Raw genomic sequence first — 22,313 nt, 5'->3', positions numbered from 1 at the left:
TGTCTGTACATATAAATAGATTGTCAGGTTTACCGACTCTTGAACATGCCGCATATAATTGTCCATGGGAAAAACAATCCGTATTCAGATCTATAGCTCATTATTCTAATGATTGCCCTTGAGCTTTGTTGATGGTGATTGCTAATCAAACATTCCCTGCGTCCCCATTGTCATTTATATATCCCCCTGTGTCCCCCGGCGTCCCCGTTGTAGTTGTGTCCCTGAGTCCCAGTCGTCATTTATAGTCGACAAACATGACGTCAGTAGACACACAAAAATGACGTCAGTCGACACACACGTCCCAGTCGTCATTTGTGTCCCGGTGTCCCAGTCTGTAATTTCTCTTTGAGTGTCCCGGTCGTCATTTATATTCCCGGTGTCCCGGTCTGTATATACATAAATTGGATACATTTTGGATACATTTTGAATTGGTATATGATGAAATAAATTTTTTTGCTTTTTAGTTTTTTTTTCTTTTTTCTTTTTAGTTTTTTTGTAGTATTTACCTTTTTATTTTTTTTTTTTGTTTTTACTTTTTTTAGTTTTCCTTTTCTCCTTTATTTTTCAGTTTTTTTCCTTTTTTTCTTTTTTTTTCTTTTTCAGTTTTTAGTTTTTTTATTAGTTTTTAGTTTTTTTTTCTTTTTAGTTTTTTTGCTGTTTTGACCCTTTTTTTTAGTTTTTTCTTTTTTTCTTTTATAGTTTTTAGTTTTTTATCTTTTTTTAGTTTTTTTTTAGTTTTTTAGCTTTTTTAGTTTTTTTAGTAATTTTTACCTGTTTTTTAGTTTTTTTCTTTTTAGTTTTTTTTCTTCTTTTGTATTAATGCTAAAGCCAAGGTTCGAACCTGGAACCTCTCGGACCTAGAACCTGGAAGATAACGCTTTACCAACTCAGCTACTTCGGCTTGAATACATTTACCTTTTTTTTATTTTTATTTTTATTTTTTAGTTTTCTTTTTCTCCTTTATTTGTCAGTTTTTTTCCCTTTTTTAGTTTTTTTTTCATTTTTTTTAGTTTTTAGTTTATTAGTTTTAGTTTTTTTCTTTTTAGTTTTTTTGTAGTTTTTACCTTTTTTTAGTTTTTTTTTACTTTTTTAGTTTTTAGTTTTTTACCCTTTTTTAGTTTTTTTCAGTTTTTTAGCTTTTTTAGTTTTTTTAGTATTTTCTTTTTAGTTTTTTTTGTAGTTTTTATCTTTTTTAGTTTTTTTTCTTCTTTTGTATTAGTGCTAAAGCCAAGGTTCGAACCTGGAACCTCTCGGACCTAGAACCTGGAACATAACGCTTTACCAACTGAGCTACTGTATTTGTATTTGTATCGGATTAACGACGCTTCTTGACTACTAAGGTCCCTGCGTCGGCCCTCTAGTGCATTCCTGCAGCATGGTTCGATCTCTGGGTCCCGTATTACCACGCTAAGGTCAAACCCTCTGCGCCAACACAGCTACTTCGGTTTTAATACATTCGTTTTTGAATTGGTACGTGATAAAATAATTCAGACGTCATATGCGGACAGTGACGTCACTCGACAGACACACAGACAACTTATATATATATATATATATATATATATATATATATATATATATATATATATATATATATATATATATATATATATATATATATATATATATATATATATATGAATAAATATATGTATATATATATATATATATATATATATATATATATATATATATATATATATATATATATATATATATATATATATATATATATATATATATATATATATATATATATATATATATATATATATATATATATATATATATATATATATATATATATATATATATATATATATGTATAATATAATATTTATATAGTATATATGTTACGCGTTTAAGTCGTTACGCGCCATTGTAGTTGTGTCCCTGTGTCCCACCTGTGAATAGATATATATATATATATATATATATATATATATATATATATATATATATATATATATATATATATATATATATATATATATATATATATATATATATGTGTGTGTGTTTTTAACTACGTAAAACTTGCGAATATACAACATTCTTCGCTGTCCCATTGTATGTGCATATAAATAGATTGTCAGGTTTACTGACTCTTGAACATGCAACATATAATTGTCCATGGGAAAAACAATCCGTTTTCGGATCTATACCTCATTATTCTAATGATTGCCCTTGAGCTTTGTTGATGGTGATTGCTAATCGAACATTCCCTGTGTCCCCGTCGTCATTTATATATCCCCCTGTGCCCCCCGGCGTCCCCGTTGTAGGTGTGTCCCTGTGTCCCGGTCGTCATTTATATTCCCTGTGTCCCGGTCGTCATTTTTGTCTCGTTTGTCCCGGTCTGTAATTTCTCTTCGAACAATCCCTGTGTCCCGGTCGTCATTTATATATCCCCCCTGTACCCCCGGCGCCCCCGTTGTAGTTGTGTCCCTGTGTCCCGGTCGTGATTTATGTCCCGGTGTTCCAGTCTGTAATTTCTCTTCGAGTGTCCCGGTCGTCATTTATATTCCCTGTGTCCCGGTCGTCATTTGTCAAAATATATGCAAATATTTTTTGCAATTTCCAGTTTTTTACTCTTTAAGTAATTTAATGTACTTCTCCATAGATGAAAATCTTCAATTTTTCAAGTGTGATAACGTCATTGTAATACTGATGTATACAATAGTAACGTCACTCACATCAATAGTTTTTTTTCTCTAAAATTAAGGCTCTTAACGAAGTTTCTCAAACTTCTGAACCTATCCAAATCGTTTTTTAGGGGAGGGGGGCAGAATATAACAGAATGTCAATTTTCCCGAAAAAATATGGAGCCGTTTTCGAGAAACAATACATACATACATACATACATACACAATTATTACTCACATATTGGATGTGAATTTGGAGAGAAGAATCTCCAAATTCAGTACCAATTTTTTAAGAGCCAACCACCCCTGGACTAGTGTTATTTTATAATATTTGTAGTGGAAGTGTATTTAAATTTTTGTGCTTTTCTTTTATATACTCCGTCTTTTCCGTTTTTGACGGGTAATAAATTAATAATAATAATAATAATAATAATAATAATAATAATAACATAACGATATTTTTTTTTGGTGGGGCAATTTGACAATGGAGCCAATTAATGGACATATTTTTTTTTTAATGAGTGAAAAACAGGAAAAAACAAGGAATGACGGCGACAGAAAAAGTCTTAGGGACTGGGGTCCCCCACCCCCTGCATCCGTCACTCTATATATACTTGTGAATGACACAGTAATATTTTCTGAAAATTGGCATACTAAAATTTTGTGGTGCGAAAAGACGATCTAGATAGGTATCGACTTTGGAAATTTTTTTTCTTCCCGTCACTCTTAGTATATTTTTTCTAAGTCTTTTGAAATTAGAGAGTTTATTAATCACCAAAAAAAAACTATCAAAATTAGGTTTGACAGTCGAAAAAAGTTGGGTGAATATCAGTCACGTCATTAATATTCTCAAACGTTCGATATGAGTTAGTTCTGCATTTTTATTAATTGACAGATAAGGTAAATGGAATTTTGAAACTGGTCTTAGCAAGATATTCAACTAAACATAATGTTATTTAGACTAGATTTTTATTAGATAAAGTTTGTCGTTCCTTTGCATGGTTCGGGGCACTGATTCATGAACTGGCTAGACAAAAACAATAAAATAAATGTCTATACAACTAAATTTAGAAAAATCACCCAAGAAGGTTCTTCGGCGAGGGCCCGAGGGAGTTCAAATATGGGGGAACGTGCTGGGCACTATTCTTATGCATAAAATTTGCTTTACTCACTGAAGCTCGTTCCTTTTGTTTCAAACATCTCGAAGTAACAAACTATAAGTAAGGAGCAACTTATGCAAATTGTAACTGAAATCCTGCGAAAAAAGTAACCGAAGAAAACAAATTTTGATTAGCATATACACACAAAGAAAATTGGCATTTTATGTTGATACCAAATAAATAGAAATTTATGATGCCCATCGTTTTCTGTTGCCCATCAAAACTACGAGACTGAGAAAGCTGGTCTGATTTTCAAAAAAAAATTGAAATACACCCTAAAATAAAAGTGATCTTATTGAAAATCACAACATCATATTCAGCATAGCAGAGAACTTTGTATTGAAACGAAGTGTAGTAGTTTGAAGTTTCTAACTACAGAAATGTGTAATTTCACTTTTTTTGCCACAATCAAGATCACGGATGTGCGTTCATTTGTTGCTTTTTTTCTAGCGGTATTAGCGTCGAGAGAACTCTCATTCAAACGGAAATGAAAAGTTCTATTTACCTCTTTAAGTGACCAAAAGGGACGGAGGAGATTATTTGTGGGGAGGATTCTCCACGGTAAAAACTTTCCCTGGGGAGGAAAGTTTCCTTGGAGATCCAGTTTAAATTTTACACTGGGGTAGGATTTTCTGACATGATTTGAAAAACGAACAGAAATTAAATTTAAAGAAAAACTAATTTTTTTCAACTATATGTAAGGTGCAACATAAAAGCTTAAAACGAACGGACAATTTTTCCGTATTTGAGGGGAGCAGCCCCTTCTTCAACCCTTGCTCTTTTCCCTAAAGTTGGACTTTTTGTACCGATTCTGTAAGAGTGGCTTCTGAAGCACAAGGACCGTTGAATTTGAATAAGAAGTAGTTTTAAAGAACTTTATTACTTTACATAGCTTAGAAGCCTAAACGAAAATCATAAAAACATATTTTGCTTCTAGAAAGACAAGTACAAGGGAAAGCATAGCTTTATCAAAATTTGTTCGATACAGATAATAAGAAAATTGATCGATAACTAGCTTTGTCACTACGAGGTTCACCTTCTTACAAAAAATAACTCAAGCTTGTTCAAGTGAGCTGGTAAAATGCCCTCTGTGAAAGACATATTTACAAGTAGTTCTAAAGAGGTAAAACTGAATTAATTAAAAGAGGCAAGAGTAAAACTGAATTAAGCTATCTTAGTGGGTATACAGTCAGGGCCAGAATATGATGGTCAGGACCGACAAGTATTGCTTGTAGCGGTTGTGCAAAAATGGGCAGGTTTAGATTATGTGTGTAGCGAGAGAAGAGGAGATAGGAGAGAATCTTCCCACCTGAAAACCTCTTTGTATCTAAGAAAACAACATATCTGACCTGTTTGCTTTAATAAAGAAATTTTTTATGCAGATTACAAATCTGAAAACTGTTTTTTTCTATCACATTCAATTTGTAGATATCGATAAAACACATTTTTTTAATCCTCTTCCGTTCGATTTTGTTGAATGAAACAGCATAGAGAGAGAGATGTTGGAGGGGTCATTTGTGCACTAATTCTTATATTATCTTTTTCTTATGCAGTTTCGTATGCTGATTACAAATATTAAAATGGTGTTGATCTATCGAGTCAGGTCGACAAGACATCAACAAAAACATTTTTTATTCCCCTTTTGTTGGATCTCACTGGATGAAACATCATAGAGAGCTATTTAATGACTCATTCACACGCTAATATTTATATCTATGTCTTTTTCTAATGCAGTTTTTCAAGGTGTTTACACACCTTGTACTTGTATGATCTAGACTCTACCTAATATTCTTCTAATATGTTTCTCTGACGCTCAATCCTAATGAAATATACCTAAGCATGATAAAAACATGATACTTTAGATACATTAGGGGGGGGGGGTTAAAGTATAGCGGGTTCGCATGCCTAATGTCTTAGGTACAATTATTCTGCATATTATGTAGTAAGAATTGTTTTTTTCTATTGTTTGTATAGGGACAACTGTTTTGTTATATTACGTCATGATATCAGCAATGTTCCTTAATCCCCCTTTTTTAAATTTTGTCTGATAGAAACATATAAATGCTTAATGTCAGGTATCTCAAAAACGGTTAATGATAGGGAGAAACGGTTTGCATATTTCTAGTCAGTGTGTCTCAGTTACCTTGATATAATTGTTATATACCGCGCTATTTGACAATACTCTTTTATTAACCAGCAATATATCAAAGATGAATGTAAAGCCAAGTTATGACAGCTGGTAGTAAAATCCCCCACCTGATTGTTCTACAGGCTATCCCTCTCCATTTGCATATAACTAAACATCATCTAAATGTTAATTTAACAGTATTCTTTGTTAACTGTAGTGTTTACATTACAGTAAGTAGAAATTTTTAAACATGAAAATGGGGGGGAGAACTGTGAATATTATAATTTCATAAAAACTAACTTGTTAAAATTGACAAATAAAGAGTACTTAGTGTCCTTGTATGCTATAGCCCCTACCGCTCATATTGTTCACTCAGTGACGCATTTTGTTTGGGCTATATGTTTGCACATTAGAGGTGGAGTAAAGTATTTGGACAGCGTGAAGTTAGAAAACAATTCTTACTACATAATATGCAGAATAATTGTACCTAACACATTAGGCATGCAAACTCGCTATACTTTACCCCCTCCCCCAATATATTTAAAGTATCATGTTTTTATCATGCTTAGGTATATTTCATTAGGATTGAGGGTCAGAGAAACATATTAGAATAATATTAGGTAGGGGCTATATCCTACAAGTACCGTACTTTGAAACTTCAAAAGCCTTAAAATACAAATTTTACTGTTTTCACATCATTTTGAATCAGTGTCACCAGTTGTTTGAGTCCTTAGAAACGATCCAGGAAATATTATATATACCATTTAACCCAATAACGATTCTAGTTGTTTCAACCTCATAAACGGGTTCAAGAGCCGTTTGTTTAAGGTGATACAGACCAAACAACCATCTGATATTGAGTCTGGAAGGGGAGGATCTGACTGAAGAAGTAGCTGCTGTCCAAATTTTGATGAAATGACTGGTGAATACTTCTTGAACTGTCAATACCTGTGTTATAGTTGGTATTCTGATAGTATCACTGTTTAGTGTCTTGTTGCGCATCTTCTTAGAACCAGGCATTGAGCCTTGCGCGAACCCCTTAGAGAGTTGTTTATTTAAAATTCACTGTCAATATATTTCATATTTCAATAATCAACCTTTCAAAAGAAATTGCAAAATCTTTAAAATTGGTTTAAGCAGAAATCATTTTGTCTCAAAAATAAAATCAATTTCTAAAACAATATATTGAATCGCTTCCTATTCCTGAAAATCAAATTTTTTCTCAGGAAACACTCAATCATTCGAAATCTTAAACGAGTTCCATGCCCTCTTGGGACTTCAGGAAATACTATAACGAGAAAAGGAAAAAAAGGAAACAATTATAGCGATAATTTCCTGTCTGCTAGATGTTAAATTTTGATAAATATTATTTTTTATTTTACATTGTAAAATGCAGCTTTATAAAAGATTTTAATGTTCTCCTAGAGAAAATAGTCCAACCGCCAGGTCATGTAAATGTGACTTCCGACCAAATCGAACACGGTGATTCCGAATATGTTGGGAACTAGGTTCGGAAATGTTGGCTCAGAGTAGAAATAAAACCCTATGCTTTTCTATTTTTTCCTCTCATTAATAAGTTTCACCCCCAAGTACAGTAGGTTGAAATGTGGATTCCAATCAAATCGAACTCGCTGATTCCGAATATACCGGGAACAAGTTCCGGGAAATAATGGCTTAAAGTAGAAATGAAGCCCGATACTATTCCATTTATCAAACGCAGTAGGATAAAAATTGAATTCCGATCAAAACAAACCCATTGATGACCCAAAACGAACCCATTGACCGTTAATAAACACTTCACGAGAGGGTTGTTTAACTGGAACTAAAACCTCATAAGTTGTTCTCCTACTCAGCAACAAATTCCATGATCAGGCACGTGCATAGTGGGCTACCGCTCGCAGAAAAATTTATTCCAACCAAATAGAATACGCTGATTACGACAGACATGGATAGCCACTGGTTGCTCAAGAGTACAACGCGAGTCTGCTGCTGAACAACCTAAGTCTGTCGGAGTGAATTAACGACTACAGGGAGTATAACAACAACCTCATGTATTGAAATGTGATAAAAAACAACTAAAACACAAAAAGACAAGTTAAATGGGACACATCAATTTCAACCTTTCCCAACAGTGCTTCACAAAATAAAAGTCTTTAGTCTTCATCCTAGTCGACTGAGCACCTGCCCCCACAAGAACAAATTAAGGCACGCTGGCTTCCTAGAGCACACGGATAACGAGCTGAGCACCCATTCTTACACGATTTCGGAACACCTTTGGCGGTCGAAGGCCACTGAAGAAGCGTGGATTTCACAGGAGTTGCAAGCAAACTCCGTTGCTTGCAGCATCAACATCACTGAAAAGTAGCTCTCTTCATGTGGTACTTAAACAAGTTCTCCGTTGGTGGCAGACACTTTAGACTGTTTTTCTTATGGAACAAGTGCACCCATAGATCATTGAGGCTAGCAAAATCGTCTGGTCGCTTGTCATAAGCAGTAACAACTAGCAAACTTTTGTTATGTCAACCAGGTATTCCATTAAACGCTGGGGCGCACTTTTAACTTTTGAAATCAACTCTTCGAGCTTGTCCAGGACACCAGGTTCGAAAACCGCAGTTTTGGAAGCCTTTTTTCCTTTTAAATGAAAAAATCTAACCCTGTCACAACCACTGAAGCAGTGAAGCAGGTTAATGGAGTTTGCAGCAGCTCGGCTGAGATTCTTTCGACTATTTGGTAAATTGGAAGGTTTTTGTCTCTGAACTTGAGGTACAGCTTAGAATTGGATGCAGTGCACCGAGAAGCTATTAATCTGAAATGCTGAATGAGTATAGCAAAAATGTATGTGTCATTGGCTTTCACTATAACGCGTGTAAAACCCCTGTGGTAACACTCGGTCACATGGAGTACCACCCTCGTGTCCACCTCTTCATGTGTCCTAGCAAGCCTCTCAGCGAGTAGAGAGCAAACATCGGGAGAAAGATCTCTAGCATGGACTTCATGAACTTCTCTTCTATCGCCAAAACCTCCAGCAAGCACTAGTGGACAGGGCGTGTTTTATGTCTCTTCTTTCTATACCCCAAAAATGATTTCAGCTATTTTTGCTTTCGACAATGTCACTGTGTTAGCATCACCTCCCAGTTTTCCAGAGCTGTATCCCGGGAGATTAGACACGCTCTGGCATTGCCCTTGCTCCTTCTACCATGACAGCCACTGCTGTCTTTGAGGAGAATAGGACAACCTTCTGGCTCCTTCGCAAAATACAATCCATCGTATCTGTCGCAGACTACGTGGAGTTCAGTCGATTTTGTCGTATCTCTAGTTATGTTTCACAAGGTTCTTAAAGCAAAGTTTTCAAAGTCTCGGTTTTAAAAGGGGTTTGCGTTCTGATGTTTGGCATAAAATTCATAACAACAGCCTGCCTTACTACAGGTGTGGGAGAAATGTTTATAGCCCAGGAATCAATCTCACTGAGCACCCGTATAGCATCTAGAAGTGCAGCATTGGAACCCTTCCGTAAGGAAATGCCACCAGCGTTCTCTGTTTTATCAAACAGAGCTGGCGATACCGGAAGAGGTTCATGTGGCATCAATCTTCGCAGCATTGACAAAGACGTAGCGGGGGCACTACCGCAGGCAAGTACTATTTTTCCAGTCACTTCTAGTTCCTCTCGAATGCTGCTGAAGGCTTTCTTTTTATGTCCGTTACCTTTTTTCAGGTTAGTAGCCATTGTAGCTACTTTAGCTTTTGAAAAGGCATTGGGCTGGCCAGTGACAAATGCTTTAATGGCTTTTAAACCGTTTTCTTCAGCAGACAAAACACTTTTCTCAACTGATTCATTACTGATTCATTTGATGTACATTATTTCCACTCTTAATAATTAGAAATTAATTTTTTTTAAATGTTTTACCTTTCTTGTGGCCAAGTTCTCTTAGTAAGTAGCAAGAAAGGCAACAGAGGGTGGTATTTGATTTATTTCATTGTCGTGGCTGTTTGTTCTGCAATTTTATCTTCTCTTCTGTTTCTTCTCCTTAGGGCTAGCACTGTTAGCGCTGATTATTGCTCGTGCGCACTACCTAGTGAGCAATTCTTAGCTAAAACTGATACGTACCGAAAATGGGTTTCTCACTTCCGAAAACCAAGTATAAAAGAAAATAGAAAGTGTTTTTAAGGATGAAGCCAGCGTCGGACACCCGAGCTCCAGGAACATTCTGAATCAGGATATTCGGGTCTATAAAACGGTGTCGCCAGACTGACCGTACCTTTTGGCTCGGGTGTTTTTGAAACTAATCGTCTTTTGCAGAGCTGGCGGTCGGACTAAAATTTACAGGCTCACAAAAGATTATATCAATAATTCCTTATGTGAATAATCAGATAAATATGAACTAAAAAAAGGGGGGTTACTTGTTGATTAAATGAAACACACTCAAGAATTAAGCATAGGTTATATCTCAGAAAACCGGTTTCATAGCCAAAAAGACAAGCAAGGGGTGATAGAATGCATTGGGCTTGTATGATTTGGGCTATATATTTGCACATCAGGGATGGGGGTAGGTCAGGTTAGACGCACTGTCCAAATGCTTTACCCCTCCACTCCTTATGCACAAATATATCGCCCAAATTGTATTTGTATGTAAGGTATAGGTTGTATGAGGGTTATATTTCATTAGGATTAATCTAACTTCACTTCTTGGGTGTGTTTCGTGTAATTAACAAGTACCAAAGGGGAGAAAAGATTTTTTGGAGAGACAAAAACTATTTAAATAGTAGATATTGGGTAAAGACAGATAGGCATGGATTATTGTGTAGCTAGAGAAAAATAGATAAGGAAGTATCTTTCCCAATGTGTAGCCTATTGCTTCGGAAGAAAATCTTCAAAAACGGACGTAAACCCAAGTAACTACAGATGATTGTAGAACTGCCCACCTTTTTGTATGACACCCCTCCCCATTTGGACCATGGAGACATTCATCGAAGGGTTAAATTTACTTTGATTTTTTAAAATAGGATTACTATAAAGTAGTCTTTCAATTACAGTAAACGATATTTTTAAACCTGAAAATGAAGGGGGTTTTTGAATAGTCTAATTAAGATTGTTTAATTTCAAGAACAAAATGAAGGGGGGATCTTTGAATAACATAATTCCAAGAAAACTAACTTATCAAAATTGATAAATAGAAAGTACTAAAGCCTGAAAAGACATAGAATACAAATATTACAGTTGTCATATAATTTTGAACAAGCGTCACCACTTGCTTGATTGCTTAAGAATAATACCAGGAGCGCAGCTCCAGCATTTTTTGGAGGGGGCAAGAGGGTTCCACATCCGGAGAGTCAAGAGGCAAAGGCTATATGATATCTTTTTATCGAAATTATTGAGGGGGTTTGCTCCCCTTCTAGCGACGCCGCTGAATAATACCGAAAAATAAGATAAAAGTTGTCTTGGAAATCAGTCAAATTGCTTGGAAATCAGTCAATAGGATTGTTTTTTATCTTATTTTTACTAAGTAATAGTTTTATCCAATTGGTACAAAAACTTATTTTTGTAATTAGGGAATATATATTAAGGAAGAAAAACTACAGAAAGCCTATATTTGAAATACTTTGCTAAACAATTTAATTGGCTAATCGTAAGTAGTTTTTTTCTTTTAGTCAATTTTTCACTCTTCCTTGAAAGATAAAATATAACAAAACTTTGAATCCGACGGATAATGTATTGAATCTCCGCTTCATATATTGAAAGCTTAATTTCGAGGATTAAAACTTCTTATTTAAACAAATCAATAGCAAATAAAGCAAATTCTCTAATATTAAAAAGCAGATCAATACTTTTCTAAGAGGAAATGTTTACAACAGCAATTGATTTTCATAGAGAATATATTTCATTGAGATATTGAAGTAAACTAATAAAAGGCCGCAGACTGCAGTCCGTTATAAAAAATGTAGGAGTTGAGATTCAGGTCTTTTATGCCTGATTATTATTTCAAATAATGGGCCTGAACAAGTGAGTGACTTGTAAACCCAAAACTGGGTTTAATAGAAATGATTTTCATTGGTCATACACCTTTCATTGGATTTTCATAGGACAATAAACTGATAAGAGTTATTTATTTGTTATTGCAACCACGCAGAAAACTTTTGCCTTTCACGTAGAATTATTTCCATATTTGAGAAGGCTGCCCCCTCATCAATCCCGAGCTCTTCGTGCTAAAATTATATAAAGTTTATATCTAGTTATATATGTGCTTATATATATATATATATATATATATATATATATATATATATATATATATATATATATATATAGAGAGAGAGAGAGAGAGAGAGAGAGAGAGAGAGAGAGTTTATGTATAGTTTATATACAGAGTTACATATAGGTTTGGGGTCTATTTGCTTTTGATGTTGAGTATATGTGTAGTACGAATGAGAGGAAAGGGAGTTGGATCTTAGGTAATTTAACATGAGAAAATAGTGATTGAAAACTAATAACGGTACTTACAGTGTAGTGCCTGGTAACCTCATTAAAAAGTGGAAAATTGTATATTTGATATGAATAGTCTCCAGTGCATCGGGGATAAAGTTGAAAACTTCACAACATGTGATATTAATTGACGTTTTATTTTCAAGAATCATCTAAAGTCAGAATCTGGTTTGGATTAAGTAGACCTAGGTTAGCGAGGGAAAATCTTGGTTGGTCAAGTAGGCTTGTTGGCTTTAAGCAGTTGGGCCCACTGGGTGTGGAACTCTACTTTCTAATCCTACCTTGCATTTTAAACAATATGAAAGAAAAGTGTGCAGTATTTTGAGGTAAACACTGATGCCAGACACCAGGTGGTGCTATTAATTTTTCTCCTTGATACTATTGCCTTTTTCCACTCTTAAATTCTCTTTGGGGTTTATTTTGAAATGAATAAACCTATATAAGCATTTGAATTATAAAATTGTACCTCGACCTTTAAATATCAGAGAAAGGGTAGGGCTACCATAAACTTATTTCTCTACAATATCGTTTTAACAAAAACTTATGGCTGTACTATGCTCAGCCACAGCCGATCATCATCTCTTTTAAGTATTGTCATTACGGAAAGGGTTTACACAACCTAATAGATTCAAATTTTATTCAGTTTGCGGCACGTATTTTAAGTTTTTGCTCAGATACTCAGACTAAAAATAAACGAAAATAGCGACGAAGACCACACTGCCTTTCCATAACAAACAAATACAACGTAGAGACAATAGGGAAAATTTCAAGACAGTGGAAATTATTTCTGTAGATATTTCGGCCCTATGTCCAAGGGTCTAGCGTTTCAGAGAACATAACTGTAGAGGTTTCAAGCTCCTATCTGCAAAAATGTGGAATTTTGTATTATTTGCCAGAAGAAAGATCACGCATGCGTGTTTATTTGATTTTTTTCCCCAGGGGTGATCGTATCAATCCAGTGGTCCTAGAATGTTGCGAGAGGGCTCATTCGAACGGAATTTAAAAGTTCTAGTGCCCTTTTTAAGTGACCAAAAACTGGAGGGCAACTTGGACCCCTCCAACGCTCATTTTTTCCCAAAGTCACCGGATCAAAATTTTGAGATAACCATTTTATTCAGCATAGTCGAAAAATCTAATAACTATGTCTTTGAGGATGACTTAGCCCCCCAAAGTCCCTGGGGTAAGGGCTACAAGTTATGAACTTTGCCTATTGTTTACATACAATATTGGTTATCGGGAAGTATACGGACATTTTTGGGGGGACTTTTTCTGGTGAGGGGGTCGGGAGAGAGGTTTACGTGGGGTCCATGGAGGAATTTTCTTGGGTGAAGAAAATTTTCCATGACAGGGGCGCCAGATTTCCCATGATTATTTAAAAGCGATCAGATATTAAATAAAAAAAAAGTTTTTTTCAACTGAGAGTAAGGAACAATATTAAAATTAAAAACTAAGAGAAATTATTATGTTAGGACGGGTTCGCCCCCTCGTCAATATCTGGGTCTTTACGCTAAAGTTTTTTGGTGCTTTCAAATAAGCTATTTCAATGTGATTTCAAATGTGATTCAGTGGTCATTCTTAAAGAATTGAACGAAATTTGAACTTTAGCGTAAAGAGCGAGGTATTGAGGAGGGGGCGAACACAGTCCTAACGTAATAATTCCTGTTCGTTTTAAATTTTAGTGTTGCTCCTTTCTTTAAGTTGAGGAAACTTGTACATAGGGCATCTTATTTAATACTGAACATAGGGCGATACAATATCAATATTCCCTGATGAAATGCGCCTCTATATAAAAGTTATTTGGCGGATGTCCAAAGATAAAATTACCTGTTAGCATCTCTGGTAGTAAGCTGCTCTAACAAAAGGCGTTTATACTCTTTTCCGTCGCTGATAAGATTGAAAGAGGATTTCCCCGAATAATGAGCCCCCCACAGTGCGGCTGTTGTTAGTGGGCTAGTCTTTGAAGATGTAATTATGTCAGAGCCATTTTCATCTGAACTGGAGTCGCCACTTGAACGTGGAATTGGAAGAAGGTGAAAACAATCATTAGGTCTCTTTTCCCCATCCTGAAAAAGAAATTATGTAAATTGTTAGAAATCAAAGCTAACGAGAAGAGTAATAAAAAAAACTTTAATTTTAATTTAGAGTTTTTCTCTTTATTTTTATATATTGAAAATGAAGAAGTATTTTCTTTTAAATAATTAATCTATATGCATTCATCCTACTATATGAGGACAAACTGTTACAAAGATTAAGGAAAAGATACAGAGTAGAACAGGCAACAGTAAAAATTTACTTAACAACTCAACCAAAAACTATTGCTACAGTACCCCCTTCCTCTCCATCCCCATTAGAGTCCGGGTTATTTAAAGATGTAGTCCCCTAAAATTGGCCCTTTCCCCTGCCGTTTGTCCGTGGTCCTGCTAACTCGAGTATAATTTACTAATGTCCTTTCTCAGGTGCGAGAGTTGCCAAATGAGTTTTTAGCAAGGAATCCTCTAATTAAGCCATATCAGACCTACGCTCAAGTTCTACTCCGTGAAGCTAAAATATGTGTTACATCAAAGGGGGACTGGTAATAGGGGGACCAAGATTTCAAACTATTTTTTGTACTTAGCATTAGAATATGAAGAATTAAACCTTTACCAACACATGCTTTGTCAACATGAGCTATATTTTCTGAGGGATTCAACATCGTCACTATTGTCCATTTCTTTATTGTCTTGAAACGAAAAAGACACGTTCAAAAAAGGTTTAACCTAGAATTTCATATGATCAAGCTATCTAGTCTGGTCCTAAAAAAGCCAGAACTCTCTGTGAAAGCTAATTAAAAAATGATTTAATTTTGATTATTGTATCTTTACTACGTTGGGTAGTAACGGGTTATGAATAAGGAAGGAGTATATATAGGGAGCTTGAGAACCGCTCTCTAGACCGCCACTTCGGTTCTGAATAAATTAGATCGATTTGACAAATATCCGAATCAATGTAAGTCGGTGCGGTCGGAACTTTTTCCATCGCCAGGCATCCACAACTAATGGCATGTTTCAAATTGCATGGCGCCAAACCTCTACAGATATTCCATATCCGAAAATGTGTTCTGAGGAGGATGCCAGGCCTCCATTTCTTTTCGTATGACACTAACAAGGATATAGCAACAAATTTAATTTCTTCACATTCTCGTAAAACTGTGTGTAATGCTTTGTATTTACGTCTGCATCAACAAAAAGCACAAGTGCCTTTCAGGGCCAGGTCTAGAGGGCTAGAGGGGGCAAGCGCTCCGCCCGACAAAAAAAGCTTAAAATATGATGTTTTTGGGTAAAATTTGTAATATTTACAGTATTGATGGTGCGGCAGGTGGCGACAAAGTCTATATTTGACCCCCCCCCCCCTAAAAAATATAACTCTATCTTTGTCGCCGCTCTGCAATACTATTTGCCTATCTACCTTAGTTCTGCCTCAGGATGATAGACTATCATAAAGAAGTGAAGTTAACCATTTTTATGCAACTCCAAAAAAGTTATGCCAGCTTTGCTTCTCACAGAAACAATGTATTGGATCTTCTCAAATTAGGTTTTCAAATCTTTTATTACTTTGATCAAATTTGTCATTTTGACCGGAACGGTCTCAATTTGAACGTGGAGGGAAATTTCCCCACCAAGGAAATTCTCTCCAGACAATTCTTACCTCGTTGAAAATTCTCCTGCAAAATTTTTGTGGACGATTCATCCTGAAAAATTCACTTTAATTTCTGATCTTTTTTCAAATCATGCTATGCAACCCCCTCCCCCTTTCCATGGAAAATTTTCCACCAAAATCCTAAGCCACATCTAGAGATTCTCTACGGAAAAAATCCGACGATAAAAGGATTCTAGTGGAGCTTGTGGAAACACTGCAAATAGCCTCTATCCTGCTATTCTTCGTTACATTGTTTGTATGTTACTACGTAGATGTTACTCCCATTAATTTGTATGTTATGTTGTTCGTAATAGTATGGTTTCTATGTGCACACTCTTTCTTTTTTTTGGATTTTTTTCTTTTTGTTCACTTTCTTTTATTCAAGTTTTAACCCTTGATTGTTCTTTGGGACAATGAAGGAATTGATATAGCATTTTAACCTGGATAGGCCCCAAGAGAAAACAAGAAAGACATTCCTGTTATTGGAAAATATCTGCTTTTATAGTTTAGTGAAGCAAACGGAATTACTCCCCATAAAAGATAAATGCGTATTGCACCCATGCTCTCTCCGTTCCTCCGTGTCTAGTTTACAGTTTGTTGAAGAAGCAAAATCTTTTATTAGCGCGTGGATTCGTAAATTCAGACTTCAGTCTATTTCGTTACTTATACTGTGATTATAAATTGTATCTTAAGCCCGAAAATGGTTTGCTATTAGAAACCAATGGCTTATTTGTATATTAGACTACAAAGTAGTTGATGTGAATTCAAAGTTATTCAAACGTGACACGGAAAAATTATTATTCAAGCTTAATAAGGAGTGTTTACAGGATAGAAGTCATTATTTAAATTTTATTCAAATGTAGTTAGTCTTATTTCCAATTTGAAAATGATACTACTCAGAATTATATCCCAAAATCCTCTCTTTTTTAGGACGAAGAATTTCAGCTCCAAAAGTATTTTTTACATTATCTACCCAAAAGTATACATTTGAAATATTTTGTAGCTAAATTCGTATTAAGAATTTGGAACCAAGTACCCACGAACCATGTACTTTTTTCTCGCTACGCTGCCAAATCGGGCTTAAAATAAAAAGAGTACCACTTATTACTACATGATTTTGTTCAAAAAATCCATGATCGCTCTCTGGCACAGAAGACTGAGGGAAGGGTTGCGAACCCATATATAAGAATTTCTCATGTGCATGATCAAATAGAACAGTGCAATTTCTGTCCCGTGATAATTATCTCAAAATTTAACTCGTGGAGCCATCACAAACAAAAGCTTTAGTGTATTGTGTTTTGGGTATACCCTAACGCTTCGTCTAAAAAAAATTACCAGATCACTTTGGTGCGATAACTCTCTTAAGTGGAAAATTCTAAAAAACGTGCCACACTAAAAAAAAACTGCTTCTTGAGTACATGGTCCTAAACATTCCTCCGACGCTTATGCAAATCAGAATGACCTGTGTGCTCTCGGGTCACCTATTCACCTTAACAGTTGGAGGCGGAAGAAAAGAAAGTTCTGCTGAAAGATAAAATTATATTTACTTGTAAGAGACTGGAAATGAATACACATTAATTTATTCTTTCCAGTGAGTAGAAAGTCTTTGCCGATTCAAGATTCTTTAGATAAAGCACTAAGAGAGTCTTCTGATTTTCAACGCAATGTGGTCACCTATATTTCACAACAAATTTTTTGTAAGACACACATAGATGTGTGGCTAAACTGTCTGGACTAAGGATTTTGGAAGAAAAGATTATCCTTGATTTTTAACACAGAAACATTGAATCTTGTAAAGTTGGGTGCTTAAAAAGGACTACTTGGAACTTATCATGAAGATACAAAGTTTACTACCTCTTTAGATGGTTTGATTCCGGAGAATGAAGTTGGGGAGGGTGCAGGGGACCTTTTTTGAGAAGATAAACAACTATTGCCACTCTTCCAACTCTTTGATTGTTTTAAAAGCAGGCCATTTGAAATCGCTTAAGAGATCTGTTTGAAGGAAAAAGGAAAACGCTAATATAAGGCACTCTTGCTTTAACCAAAAACTAGAATTCACCCACAATTACTAGCTACAATCATCTGTAGGTATGCAGAAACACGCCTGCTGGTACCAATTTAAGTTATAAATTTTTAAAGTGACGGCAGCAACACATCTGCAGCATCAGGAATAAGCTTTTCTAGATGGTCAAGGCAGCACAAAAGGATGGTCAAGACTATAAACGGCCAGAAGGCTACTATCAAAATGGTTTTATATTTGTTTAGCTGCTTACCGAATTTTTGTCTGATTCTTTTACGATAAAGTACGTTTTCAAACCAGCACTCCGAAGGATTTCTTCTTTTTCTTCGCCAAAAGCGGGTTCCACTTTAAACTTGTCGTTTAAAAACTTAAGTGTTTTGTTAGACACATGCACTCGCCTAAAAAAAATATGCCGTGTAAGAATTATTCAAATACAGTTCCATAATATTTTCTTTCTTTTTTCTGTAAGGCACTGAAATGAGATTAAACTAATTGCAAAGACTATAAACTGCAAACGCACTTATAAGTAAAATTTTTTACGCTATTGAAATTTGCAAATTTGGAAACAATACATCTTCCAAATCATAGAATTTTCCTTCTTCTTTCTTTAGTCACAACTCTTTCAAAGTAAAAGAATTGAACATTACATTTAAATTCGTCTTGGTTGCCGTATCCTTTCTTTTTAAGTTTTAAAAATTTTAATTTTCCCAAATCCCCAGGACAAAAAAAAACCTTTATTTTGTATGCACAGAGATAAAAGATTTTTTCAGTTTTCTACTCCTCATCTTTTCTCATTTCTGTGATAAATGAATTATCTTTCGTCTTGGTGCGATACAAAAGTAAGGTTATCAGAGAACACATTGTTTTGACTAGTTTTTAAAGAAAGACATTATTTTGAAATGAAATAGATCACTGGAGAAAGTATTCGTGCGTTATTCCTTTTCAATAAAAGACAAAACAAACAACACCGAAATGTATCCCAATAGCCTAAGGGACATTGCTTGCTCGTCACGCAATTGATTTTAGTTTTCATCATAATCTTCTCTCGTTTATCTGCTCTAAGCAACGATCGTTGAGTGTTTTCCTAATCCTAGAAATATGATATATATTATTTGTATAGTACGAAAATTTAGTTCACAGATGTTTTGACTCTCCCAAACTATTAAAATCTAAGAAAACTTAATTTTGGCATCGTGGGCGTGCGTAAGGTATAGATAGATGCGTAAAGGATAGATAATTTATCAGTGACAGAACCGGAAACCTGGTATTTCACACCTACAGCTACAAAAAATGTAAATTGACGCTAAAAGAAATATGAAATAAACACGATCCTGTGTAGAGAATTAAATAAAAAAAACTAGTTTTTTTAACTGAAAGTAAGGAGCGACATTAAAACTTAAAACGAACAGAAATTACTCCGTATATGAAATGGGTTGTTCCCTCCGCAGTCCCTCGCTCTTTACGCTAAAGTTCGACTCTTTGCCACAATTCTACTTTTTAAAACAATTAAAAACTTTAGCGTAAAGAGCGAGGGACTGCGGAGGGAACAACCCATTTCATATACGGAGTAATTTCTGTTCGTTTTAAGTTTTAATGTCGCTCCTTACTTTCAGTTAAAAAAACTAGTTTTTTTTATTTAATTTCTGAACGTTTTTGAATTAATGCATGTTTGATTTTGGCTCTCCGCACATAAATTATTGAAATGAAATTAGTATATTAATTTTTTTTTGGCTAAATGGCTTTCTCTTAGTTTTGATCAGACGATTTTGAGAAATAAGGGGTGGGGAAGGAGGCCTAGCTGCCCTCCAATTTTTCGGTTACTTATAAAGGCTACTAGAACTTTTAATATTCAACGAACGTTTTTATTAGTAAAAAATATACGTAACTTAAGAATTAACTTACGTAACAAACTTTTATATTCTTATATTTTTATTATGTGTACGAGGGGGTTTGTACCCTCGTTAATACCTCGCTCTTTACACTAAATCGTAAGTTTTGTCCCAATTCTTTAAGAATGACCCCTGAATCAAAAAGGCCGTAGAATAAATAGTTGAAATCACTAAAAATATTTTAGAATCAAGAGCGAGGTATCTATCTCCTCCTAAATACCTCGCTCTTTATGCTAAAGTATTTTTAGAACCCCTCATATGCGTAATAATCTCTGTTCGTTTTAAATTCCAATGCTATTCCTTACTTTCATTTGAAAAAACGTTTTCATGTTTATTTTTTCATTGTTTTTTTTTATAGTAATGCTAGAAAATCCTGCGCCCTTTTCATTAAATTTTTCTTCCCCCGTGACATATTCCTCAAAGGAAAAATCCTCCCACAAAGCCCTCTCCCATCAACCCCACCCCCCAAACCAAAAAATCCCCATGAAAACGTCTGTACACTTCCCAATAACCATTACTATATGTAAACTTTGGTCAAAGTTTGTAACTTGCAGCCCCTCCCTCAGGGATTGTGGGGGAGTAAGTCATTCCCAAAGACATAGTTATTATGGTTTTCGACTATGTTGAACAGAATGGCTATCTTAAAATTTTAATCTGTTGACTTTTGGGAAAAAATGAGCATGGGAGGGGGCCTATTTGCCCTCCAATTTTTTGGTCACTTAAAAAGGGCACTAGAACTTTTCATTTCCGTTAGAACGAGCCCTCTCGCGACATCCTAGGACCACTTGGTCGATAAGATGACCCCTGGGAAAAAAACAAAAAAAAACAAACAAATAAATAAACACGCACCCGTGATTTGTCTTCTGGCAAAAAATACAAAATTCCACATTTTTTAGATAGGAGCTTGAAATTTTTGCTATAGAGTTCTCTGATATACCGAATGCGATAGTGTGATTTTCGTTAAGATTCTGTAACTTTTAATGGATGTTTCCCCCTTTTTTCCAAAATAGGGCAAATTTTCTCAGGCTCGTAACTTTTGATGACAAAGACTAAATTAATTGAAACTTAATATTTAGAATCGGCGTAAAAATTCGAATCTTTTGATGTATCTTTTAGCATCAAAATTCCGTTTTTTAGAGTTTCGTTTACTATTGAGCCGGGTCGCCCCTTACTACAGTTCCTTACCACGAAGTGTTTGAAAAGAAAATAATTCGGTATTTCGGGGCTTCTGACATTATTATTCCTTTGCGGAAGTTAGGCTCAAAATTGAAAAAGGATTATATTTTTTCTCTGGGCCCCTTCCACCTCTTAGTTCGTTTATTTTCCCGTTAGTTTTCACCTGTTTTCGCTTTATAGTTGTGTTATCTCTTAGCAGTTCTTTCGTTAGTTGAGTTATGGTTGTGGTATACATGTTTTATCGCTCGTATAGTTGTGTTATTTTCAAATTATACTCCATAATAGAGAGGCTCCGAACACCCAGCATTGTATATTAAGCTCTTAATTTGACATTTTTTTCTAACGTGACCAGATTCGTCCTGCGCCCTTTTCATTGAATTTTTTCCCCCATGGCATATTTCCCCAAGGAAAGATCCTCCCACATAGCCCCCTCCCTCAACCCTACCCCAAAAACCAAAAAAATCCCCCTGAAAACGTCTGTACACTTTCCAATAACCATTATTATATGTAAACACTGGTTGAAGTTTGTAACTTGCAACCCCTCCCCCAGGGGCTGTGGGGGAGCAAGTCATCCCCAAAAACATAGTTATTATGATTTTCGACTATGCTAAACAAAATGGCTATCTCAAAATTTTGATCCGTTGACTTTGGGAAAAAAATGAGCGTGGGAGGGGGCCTAGATGCCCTCCAATTTTTTGGTCACTTAAAAAGGGCACTAGAACTTTTCATTTCCGTTAGAATGAGCCCTCTTGCGACATTCTAGGACCACTTGGTCGATACGATGACCCCTGGGAAAAAAAAAAAAAAAAAAACAACGCACCCGTGATTTTTCTTCGGGCAAAAAATGCAAAATTCCACATTTTTGTAGATAGGAGCTTGAAACTTCTACAGTAGGGTTCTCTGATACGCTGAATCTGATGGTGTCATTTTCGTTAAGATCCTACGACTTTTAGGGGGTGTTTCCCCCTATTTTCCTAAATAAGGCAAATTTTCTCAGGCTCGTAACTTTTGATGGCTAAGACTAAACTTGATGAAACTTATATATTTAAAATCAGCATTAAAATGCAATTCTTTTGATGTAGCTATTGATATCAAAATTCAATTTTTTAGAGTTTTGGTTACTATTGAGCCGGATCGCTCCTTAC

General features: G+C 35.2%; 1 protein-coding gene across 6 annotated transcripts in view; it reads right to left on the bottom strand.

Annotated features, from left to right (window-relative positions):
• Window positions 1-22,313, bottom strand: part of LOC136041252 (adenylate cyclase type 3-like) — a 248,448-nt gene that overhangs the window by 131,008 nt on the left and 95,127 nt on the right. For all 6 annotated transcript variants that reach the window (XM_065725862.1, XM_065725859.1, XM_065725858.1 and 3 more), the window contains exons 7-8: window positions 18,357-18,501; window positions 14,233-14,471 (exon numbers count right to left, since the gene is read on the bottom strand). In XM_065725862.1, the coding sequence (XP_065581934.1) occupies window positions 14,233-14,471; window positions 18,357-18,501 (384 nt within the window). The remainder of the gene's footprint in view (window positions 1-14,232; window positions 14,472-18,356; window positions 18,502-22,313) is intronic.

Source organism: Artemia franciscana, unplaced genomic scaffold, assembly GCF_032884065.1.
Source record: "Artemia franciscana unplaced genomic scaffold, ASM3288406v1 PGA_scaffold_1180, whole genome shotgun sequence".
In the NCBI taxonomy this organism is placed as follows: Eukaryota; Metazoa; Arthropoda; class Branchiopoda; order Anostraca; family Artemiidae; genus Artemia; species Artemia franciscana.
Note: the sequence above shows the minus strand (reverse complement) of the source record. Positions and strands in the feature narration are given on the sequence as shown.